The sequence below is a fragment of the Lytechinus pictus genome, chromosome 9 (genome assembly GCF_037042905.1).
Source record: "Lytechinus pictus isolate F3 Inbred chromosome 9, Lp3.0, whole genome shotgun sequence".
NCBI classification, from domain to species: domain Eukaryota; kingdom Metazoa; phylum Echinodermata; class Echinoidea; order Temnopleuroida; family Toxopneustidae; genus Lytechinus; species Lytechinus pictus.
The window spans coordinates 11,915,891-11,925,798 of NC_087253.1; the positions used below are offsets into that span (position 1 = coordinate 11,915,891).

Genomic DNA, 9,908 nt, shown 5'->3' on the forward strand with positions numbered 1-9,908 from the left:
TGTGTGGGTGTGTTAAGGACTATGTGCGTAATCTGTGGGTCAGAGGTGATGTACATGGGCCGGGAAAATGATCATAGGCGTAATATTGAAAATGAATTTAATAATAACAAATTAAGCCTCACGCCCTCTCCTCCAAGTACAGAAGAAACAACACCTTCGATGTATACAAAAATAGAAAGTAAATCCCGTATATCCACCCCATATGCACTAATAAGTTTATGATATCAATATCATTGTAATAGGCCTAAACTGATTTATGTAGACGTAAGAAAAGAAATGAATTTGAAAAATGAACCTGGGGAAGTTACAAACTGATGCAGAGGTTCGAGCCCTGGTCACGTCTTTCGGATGGTGGCGTTGGTCCCATGGTTGGTCCCATGCAGAGAGAGAGAAAAAAACAATATCTGATTGATACACACACACACACACACACACACACACACACACTAGTCTGCTGTGCAAACCCTTCACTCGAGTAAAGGGTCTGAATTGCAGCCTACTCATGCTTTGTGTACTGAAGGCCCTCTCGCTGAATTGGAAACAGCAAGTTTTGTATGTTCTAGTCTTTGCGTGGAGATATCGACAAAACTTGTTGATCAAAGTTTCAATCAGCGTCTGTGCCTGCAGACTACACACACACGCGGGTTCACAAGGAGATCAAGCATTTCATGAAACAAATTATAATTCTCATTAAGCTACCGCGGTCCCTTTACACTTCAAAAACTCCGGCGTTGATTTAACACCAGCTCGGAATCTATTATGTCCACACCAGAGAAGTATTGAAACAACACCAGTTTGGAATCAAACCGATGCTGTTTTAATACTAGTCGGTGTTGTATAAACACCTATCTGGTGTTAGACCAAAAGGACATGGTGTTGTTTAACACTTATCTGGTGTGGACATAATAGATTCCGGGCTGGCCGTGTTAAATCAACACCAGAGTTTTTGCAGTGTATCTAATTCGTTGAGACTAGATTTGTCAGTGAAAATCACTATATATTCCATGAAATACACCAATGATCCAAAAAGCATGATCGAACGAAGGTCATTATAGTCTAATTCCAATCGTAAATATGAAATCGAACCTTCAGTCAATAGGCTATTCCCGTGTAAGTGTGTGAATGCGATTAAATTACGTAACCTGCACGTCGAGGGGATGTGTGAACATGGTGAATGGGCGAAGATCCACGCTTGTATTGTACGTGGTCGGGTTTATGTCCAGTGTGCTATTGAGCTCTGCGGGATACATATTCATTTCATTGAAAGAAATCCCAAGTATTCATTTTAAAGAACCTGCAAAAACGAGAGATGGCGAAAGTCACTGGATTATTTTGTGTTGCCTTGACATGCGTTGGACTGGCCACATCCGCATCAGCAGCGAAGATCATGCTCGCCATGACTATGGTCATGAACACCGTTAGTCAGCACATTCTGTTTTCAGCTGTCACGGAACCCCTGGTCGAACGAGGGCATGAAGTCATTCTCCTGGCACCCCAGCATAAGGTCACCAAGGGTCTCACCGAGGGAGCTGTCACCGGGAAGATCTTCTTTAAGACAACCAGAACAAAGGAAGAGATGGATGAGATAGCTTCAAACCTCCAATCGATCTCTCTTGGTTTTAGTCAGGAATCCTTTGTGGAAATCCTCGGCAGGATAAGCAAGATCTTCCCCATGACCAAAGAGGGTTGCTTCCGACTTTTCGAAGACAAGGAGACTTTAAATCGCCTCAAGGAGGAACAGTTTGATCTGATCATCACTTTACCCATCTGTGGCTGTGATGCCTTGCTTGCGGAATACCTTGGCATACCTTTCATAGTGGTGACTCCTCTCAGAAGGGGGCCCTCTTTTAATGAAGATATCTTCGGCATCCCCGCTCCATCCTCCTATATTCCTTTCAACGCGATGACCACCTTCTCCGACCAGATGACATTCTCCCAAAGAATTGCGAATATACTTATCCGTTACGTTACCGAACCGATACTGAAGTACTTCACTCAGAAGGGGATCAGTCAAATACAGAAAGACCACAACATCAGGCCCGATCTGACAATTGATCAAATTGTTGGGAAAGCACAGCTTTGGCTTACTCAAGGTGACTGGTCTTTTGAGTTCGCTCAACCAATCACACCTAACTACATCACCATTGGTGGGATCACTGTCAAACCGGCCAAACCATTACCAAAGGTATATGGATCCCGCAGTCGGTTAAGTCCTGATGGGGTTTACTAATTTTGTTAACCCTTTTGTGATGCATCGTAATCAGTGGTGATGTTTATTAACATCGAATTCCTGAGTCTTTGACCGAAGAGATGCACAGTGATGGGTGAAATTTAATTTTGGGAGCCAAAAGTATATGTAATAAGATTTCCTTAATTACATTATTTCATGTTGAAAAAGCAACCGTTGACAAAAAGAAGAGAATATTAGGATTGACTTAGTCATGTTTATTCAAAGAAAGTCAGAGTATGATATGTAAAGGGATGGTCCTTCTTAAACTTTGAATATTTTACTTAATCGAATAAACAAGCGTAACAAAAAAAAATGAGTGAGCTGATGTTGTACATCGATCTCCCCACCTCTTTTGTTCCATGATATTTCTTCCTTTTTTACCATTTTCGGGTAAAAACTCAAAAGATATGCTTTTTTATTTAATGAGTAATCTTATGATTGAGATCCCTTACTTCGTTACAAACAAGAGTGATGGGCTTATAGATCTAAGCAAGAGATGCTATTAAACATGAAGTAAAAAGGAAAGAAATGTGACATTATCAGCTCGCTCATTTTGATGACATGGTTAAAACTTCTTCCTAAAATAACACGAATACTAAAAAGGCATAACTCACTACGTTAACATGTTCAGTTGTTTCGTGTTACGTTTTATTCATACATTCTAATATCAATTTCAGAGGGAGCACCTTTAGAATTTTGCTTATGAAGGTTTGACTTACATTCATTTCATGTAAATCGTTCCGAGCACGTGACGTTTCTTATCATTTATTTTTTTTATAGGAAATGAACGACTTTGTGGAAGGTTCTGGGAATCATGGGATCGTCATCTTCACTTTGGTGAGATTATCATTCAATTCATATCGAAATTGAATATATTCTTGTCGCACCCCACATCCTTTCTTCCTGCCACCCTCCTTCTCCTCCTCACCGTCTTCTATTTAGACTCTTTCCCTGGAACTCAACCCATCTCTCATTCATAATATATAGCACTTATGAGGCGCCGATTTATCGAGTTTCCTATTCAATGGCGCACTATATATTACCCCGGCTGTAGCTCCAGCTGCTAAAGGCGCTTGGTGCATTCAAGTAATTAATCCTGCCGGGTACCCATTCACCTCACCTGGGTTGAGTGCAGCACAATGTGGATAAATTTCTTGCTGAAGGAAAACACGCCTAGGCTGAGATTCGAACTCACGCCCCTCTCATTGAGAGACGAGATTCGTAACCACTAGACCATGACGTCCCCACTCATTGTTTCTTTCTCTCCCTCTACTACCCCCTCCCTTTCCACGCCTTCGCCACCTCCCCAGAGATCTCTCTATCCCATCTTTCTCTTTCCCCTTCTTACACCCACATCCTCTCTTCCTGCCACCCTCCTTCTCCTCCTCACCGTCTTCTATTTAGACTCTTTCCCTGGAACTCACCTAATCTCCCACTCTATGTCTTTCTCTCCATCTACTACCCCCCCCCCCTCCCTTTCCACACCTTCGTCACCTCCCCACATATCTCTGTCTCCCAGTCTTTCTCTTCCCCCCCCCCCTCTCACATCCCACATCCTCTCCCCCATCCTTCCATTCTCTCTCCCACCTTATATATCCCCCATCGATAGTCACCTCCCAGTTCGATCTTTCTCTTTCCAGTTCCCACCACACCCCCTCTCTTCCTCGACCCACCCTCTTCCTCTAATTCTCCTCCTTAACGTTCTCTAGAATCCTCTTTCTGCCTCTCCGTATTCCCTTATGTAACAAAGCATTTTTTAATTAATTTGTGATTTTATCTTTATTTCTCAGGGTTCTGTCGTCTCATCATTAATGAACGACGAACTCAATGAAAATCTGGCCACAGTTTTCAGCGAGCTGCCGCAGAGGGTGCTGTGGAGATTGAAGGGGACACGCCCACGTAACCTTGGAAACAACACGCTTGTTTCGGACTGGCTACCACAGAATGACCTCCTTGGTGAATACACATGATATTAATGAATAATTCAGTCATAGCAATGGTTAATAATGAATTGTTATACTTATACTTGATCATTGTTTTGTTATTCATTGTTATACATATCATGATCACAGAAATTATCACAGTGATCTGGGTTTATTTATCGGTGTTAATCATGAAGGTAAAAAGGATGGAGTGACAACGAAATGGAAATTAATTCATGTAGTTTCTAAACAAGTACAAAATAAAGAATACACAGGTGCACTATAGCCTTAAGACTTAAGATACCGCCAGTTCCATGGGAAAACTGGAAACTGATTTGTGTTAAAAATTGATAATTGCGAATATTCCCAATTTTATTTGATCACAAAATGTTGGTAATATACATATGACGAAATGTATCTCAAAACCTTTACTGAAATTGGGCGAAATATTTTACGATAAGTTTCAAAATGTGAAAAATCCTCAGAATTTGACAATTTTTAAATCAACATTTTACAAATTTCCGCACACTTCCTCATTATACAAAGTTAAGATTAGTTTCAGGGAATGCACCCATTTGTGATGTTTATGTGTTACAGTTGCGCCCACAAGCGCCCAGTCTAGTGATTTCAAATCATATTTCAATAAATATTACAACATCTATTTCTGCTTTCCCCCGTAAAAGCTAACAATTGCCTGCTCATAATATCCGACTAGAGGCAGCGAAAAAGTAACTATTATTACAAAAGCATATTTCCTCTCAAGTATGTCTGGCCAGTAAGTCTGTAGTTAGGACGGAATCTTTTGTCTCCAATCTGCAAGAAAAAGCCAATGAAACACATGCCTGACATATCAAACGTGGCTTGAATGGCACTCCTTCCCTTTTACCTCCATGTATTAATCGACAAAGAATGAAGCAGATCCAGTTTGAGTTAAATCAAAGATATATGCATGTGATATATGAATATGCATTAACACATACAATAATTTCCACTGCATGCAACATATCGTCGCCGAATCCACGAAGTGGCATACGCGACCGTTGATGCGCGAAATCACTTTTCGAGATAAACGCGAATCAAGATTTTTACATTTTCAACTGCCCGTTGCTTTATGATTGTGAAGTTTAACGGAATGAAGAATGCACAGACCAAGAGCCAGGTATCTACTCTTGCCTTCCATATTAAAAATTTATAGAATGAACATCAAATCTTGACATAGTAGTGATTTAAACACAAGCATGACAAGTGTCGTTTTGTGCATAGTTATATTATAGTTATTTTTGCTTTCCCCGTAAAAGTTAACAATGTGTCTGCTCATAATATCCTACCAGAGGCAGCGAAAAGTAACTATCATTACAAAAACATATTTCCTATCGTATCTTGCCAGTAAGTCTGTAGTTAGGAACTTAAGGAATCTTTTGTCTCCAATCTGCAAGATTCCCGGCAGAGACATTTTTTCGGCATCACCAATTTTTCCAAAGGGTAGATAGCTCTGGGGAACCTTGATTCAAGCTACGCCTACCATTGTTCTCTTCATCAATTTCTTTACAAAATTTAAATAAAAAATAGTTGCCATAGCTGTTGTACATGTATAACTTCACACATTTATATATATATTCTCACTTATTGCAATATTTTTATGAGAAACTGAATTGTCATGATGTACTACCCTATCATGTGAACATAAAATTGGGTATAAAAGAAATCTACCTGTCTTCAATTTTTTTTAATCCAATCTCTTCTGAATAAAAAAAATGATTTTTCTTAGCCACTTTTATTCACGTTTTAATATGAATTTCAAATTTTCTTTGGTCTCATCAGAGCGACTAAATATCTTTAGGTTTTGAGACAAAAAACAAGAAAATTTATGAAAAATGTACCTAACCACTTTTGACAAATGAGCTCTTCAGAAGAGTTTGGTTGGAAAAGGGGTTAGGTCCACTCAAAGAAAATCATTTTTTTTTATTCTCCCATATTGCAATATTCTTATGCAAAACTAAATTTTCATGATACCCTACCATGTGAATATAAAATTGGATATAAAAGAAATCTTCCTGTCTTCATATTTTTAAAAATATTCTTTTCCCAAAAAAAAATTGTGGGCCTAACACCTGAACGTTTTTTAGGCTAGAGTCGGGTTTTTTTTTTTCATTTTAAATTGGGTTCTAAATTTCGGTGGAATGATAGACCATAGCCAGAGAAAACTAAAACCGAAAGATACATAAAATGGACTTTTCACGTGATTTTGAGACGTTGTGCTACTTCGTGGATTCAGCGACGATATATATTTTTCTACTCTCAACCCAGGTGATGTGACAGTAAATGTGGAAAGGTGGTTATAAACTGATCGCAATATAAGATCGATTCATGTTTAATGAAGTGCACCATAACAGAGGACTGGCTCTTACCCCTCCTCCACTCAACCTTTGTTTTATTATTTCATCCCAAAATCCTGATAGGGTTTACTAAATCGTCCAATCTCAATCCTCATTATCTCCAGCTAACCTGTGTCCTCTGTCTTTATTATGCTTGATACCTAACCCAAGAAATTACAAGACAAATTAAGACGTGGGCCCGGCGAACACGTTAAATGAATGGACAGAACTTCTGTCTATTAACAGATTAAAGGCTCATGATCATCATCTATACTTTAACATGTTTATTTTGTTTTTTCGTTTCGTAACGAACCACCAGGTCACCCCAAGACAAAGTTGATGATCTATCATGGAGGAGCCAACGGTATCAATGAGATCGTCACCCATGGCGTTCCTGTTCTGCTCATGCCTCTAGCTGGCGACCAGATGGGTAATGCAGTCAGGGTGCAGGCCAAAGGAATGGGGTTCGCTATCGATAAGAATACACTCACTGAAGAAAGCTTCAGAGAGGCAGTTCACGAGATGCTCAACAACCCAAAGTTAGTAATTATAATAAATGAATATACCATATATTACAGCGAGATATGGGAACATCTATCAATACTTATGAACGTTTCCCCCTGGAAACCTGTAACCACAGAACAATGCACGTCTAAATACCATGTCAGACAAGCCTCTCACAACTTTCTAGCTCTTCTTCAAGGATCCCTGCGTCATCTAACAGGTTACATTAGCGCCATACACCCATCAAACCCATAACAGGCCTATCACCCATTTATTTTAAAGCCCACTCGATTCATTTATTTATTATTTATTTATTTAAAAATCTTTATACAGGATAAGCATGTTTAGATAATATATACACATTCATTGTAATGTCCACTTTCCCGCTGTCTCTGCTCAAGTCACTCCAAATTAGGTCAGAACAAAGTAAGAAGGGAGTTTTCTAACGCTTTCGTTTAACTTGGCGTACCGTACTTACTATTGCTACTTTCAACAAAGATTCACATTGAGTGAAATAATGAGAGATTTTATAAGTGTACACAATTATTGGAGTGTCAAAACTTTCGCGTTTAGCGCCGGATAGAGGAGAGAGAACTACATACTCCCGGCACCAAATAGAATTATGCCGGTTGGCTCATATCTCTGCTAATCAAGGTTCTACTGCAATGTCAGCTTCAAATGCGAGTTAGGGCAAGGTCTCTCTCCCTTGCATCTACCTATACCCTTGAAGGTCGCACTAACGCTTCGAATAATAATGCACCCTTTTCAGTAGATGATTCCCCAAGTCCACTCTGTCTGTCCTCTGCTTCGACAAGTTTGAGAAGGAAGCTACCGTTTCTGCAAGACTCAACAAGCGCCAAAAGCATGAGCAAGGATGCTCACCATTATTGGGGGGATGGAGTTGGGGCTTGAGGGGTCCCGCTTGTTTTGGGTCTCCTACAACAGGTATAGCTTCCATCTCAAAGAGGCCAGACTGGCATCCCTCAACTACCCCTGACATGCCGTTAACCATGCCATCCCCAAGCCTATATATCAACACATCTAATCTTTATCAAATCTATTCCCTTGATTTTTGTTCAATATTTTTATCATCATTCTTAGGTACACTGCTAATGCAAAGAAGGCTGCTGCTATAATGAAAGATCAAATCGTGCCTGTCCGAGACAAGGTCGTCTACTACATCGAACATATCTTGAAATTTGGGGGTGACCATCTCAGAACTCGAGCTCTAGAACTCAACTTCATCCAGCGAGAATCCATCGACGTCATAGCATTCCTCGCAGCTCTTTTCGTTGTGTTTCTATTGACAATACGATGGATTCTTTTAAAATGCTGTGGGCTGTGTTTTTGTCGGCAACAGAAGGATGCTAGACCCAAAGCAGATTGATTCAGCTATTTGCAACACAAATATTTAATTCATAAATTTGATAATTGACTGTTCTTACTTTTTACCAATTTTCAATTTCGATATTTGATATGAGTGAATACTCGTATATCAATAAACCAATAACATATATTCAATACCATGGTACGTCGAATTTTATGTTGTATTTTAGATATATCTAATATCTGCTGATTGAATTTTGCGCAGAGAGATAATTTGACATTGTGTAATCCGACTCATTACAATTACTCATCACTAATGTCATTGGTGCTACAACCTTACAACAATTGCCCCCCCCCCCCCGAAATTTGAAAACCTACATTTTTTACTGAAAATTTAAAAAAAATCATTAATATTGTGCACAGAATCCTTCATTTTCACTTTAGAAAACGCAAAAGCGCCCCCAATGATAAGCTCGGGCGCTTCGCTCCTCGTTTTCAAGTCTCTTCGAAAAGTTTTATGCGTCTCCCCCCCCCCCCCTCTGGGGTTTTGCAAACACTTTCGATTGAGATTTGTTTGTGTTTGTGGGCGTTTATGTGAAAGACGGTGGGGGAGGGAGAAAGTGTGTGCGGGTGCGTAATTGCGTGGGCGTATGCGATATATACCGTGTTTACACTTGATCGGCATTTGGTTCTGAACCAATTGCCGATGCAGAATCGGCATTTGGATTGCGTTTACACGTTATTACAGCTCGCGGTTCAGAACCGCGAGCCGATGCAAAAACTTGAAATGATACGCATACCTACAATATACGTCATAATAAAGACAACGCTGGATCAGTGCGCTAACAATTACGTCACAATGGTAAAGTAATTGAAATGCGCACAAATTGCCGGTGCAGAATCGGCTTTCTGTTTACACGTAGTAAAAAAGCCGATTCTGCATCGGCTCGCGGTTCAGAACCTACTACTTTGGTGGTGCAAATTGCCGGTTCTGAACCGCCAGCCGATTCAATTGCCGATTAAGTGTAAACACGGTAATAGTTAAATAGATAAAGAGAGAGAGGGGGAGAGAATGGAGAGAAAGGAGATGAAAGAGACTTGAGAAGGGATGAATGTGCATGTGTGCGTGCGTTTGTGAGGGAGTGAGAGGGTATAAACAGATTTATAAGAAAGTGAGCGAGAGGTATAATGTATATATATATATAGTAAACAGTGGTAATAAAATACGAGCTGTGATTGGCTAAATTGGTACCACGTGACCTCCCTTCAAAAAGTTATATTGTACATATGTACAATATAACTTTGGATTATTTGAGGGTAAAGCCCGTGTTAAGGACGTTCCACAGTTATGTTTGTGCGCATTATGATCTGCGCATAGTTTACACTCTGCGCGCTGACGTCACAATGGATGAACAGGTGATTAATTAGCTGCGGGTATGTGCTGATTTTTCTCATCTTCTGCACTTTAACTGCAGATCCGATGCGTTATTTCATGAAGCTAAAAAATTGAATTATTCCATGGACCATTCAAAAAAAGATTATCTACAATTT

General features: G+C 39.8%; 1 protein-coding gene across 1 annotated transcript; it reads left to right on the forward strand.

Annotated features, from left to right (window-relative positions):
* The first annotated feature begins 1,148 nt into the window (after positions 1–1,148).
* Positions 1,149–8,552, forward strand: LOC129268795 (UDP-glucuronosyltransferase 2C1-like). Its single transcript, XM_054906293.2, has 5 exons — positions 1,149–2,185; positions 3,011–3,067; positions 4,021–4,186; positions 6,847–7,066; positions 8,133–8,552. The coding sequence occupies exons 1-5, from the start codon at positions 1,310–1,312 to the stop codon at positions 8,416–8,418; spliced, it is 1,605 nt and encodes a 534-aa protein (XP_054762268.2). The 5' UTR covers positions 1,149–1,309; the 3' UTR covers positions 8,419–8,552.
* Positions 8,553–9,908: the final 1,356 nt, after the last annotated feature.

What these genes read in the sequence shown, in the direction of transcription:
- LOC129268795 (XM_054906293.2), top strand. Translation starts at nt 1,310, where the DNA reads ATGGCGAAAGTCACTGGATTATTTTGTGTTGCCTTGACATGCGTTGGA. An exon ending in ACCACAGAATGACCTCCTTG is followed by an intron (nt 4,187 to 6,846) that starts GTGAATACACAT and finishes ACGAACCACCAG; the next exon opens with GTCACCCCAAGACAAAGTTG. An exon ending in GAGATGCTCAACAACCCAAA is followed by an intron (nt 7,067 to 8,132) that starts GTTAGTAATTAT and finishes CATCATTCTTAG; the next exon opens with GTACACTGCTAATGCAAAGA.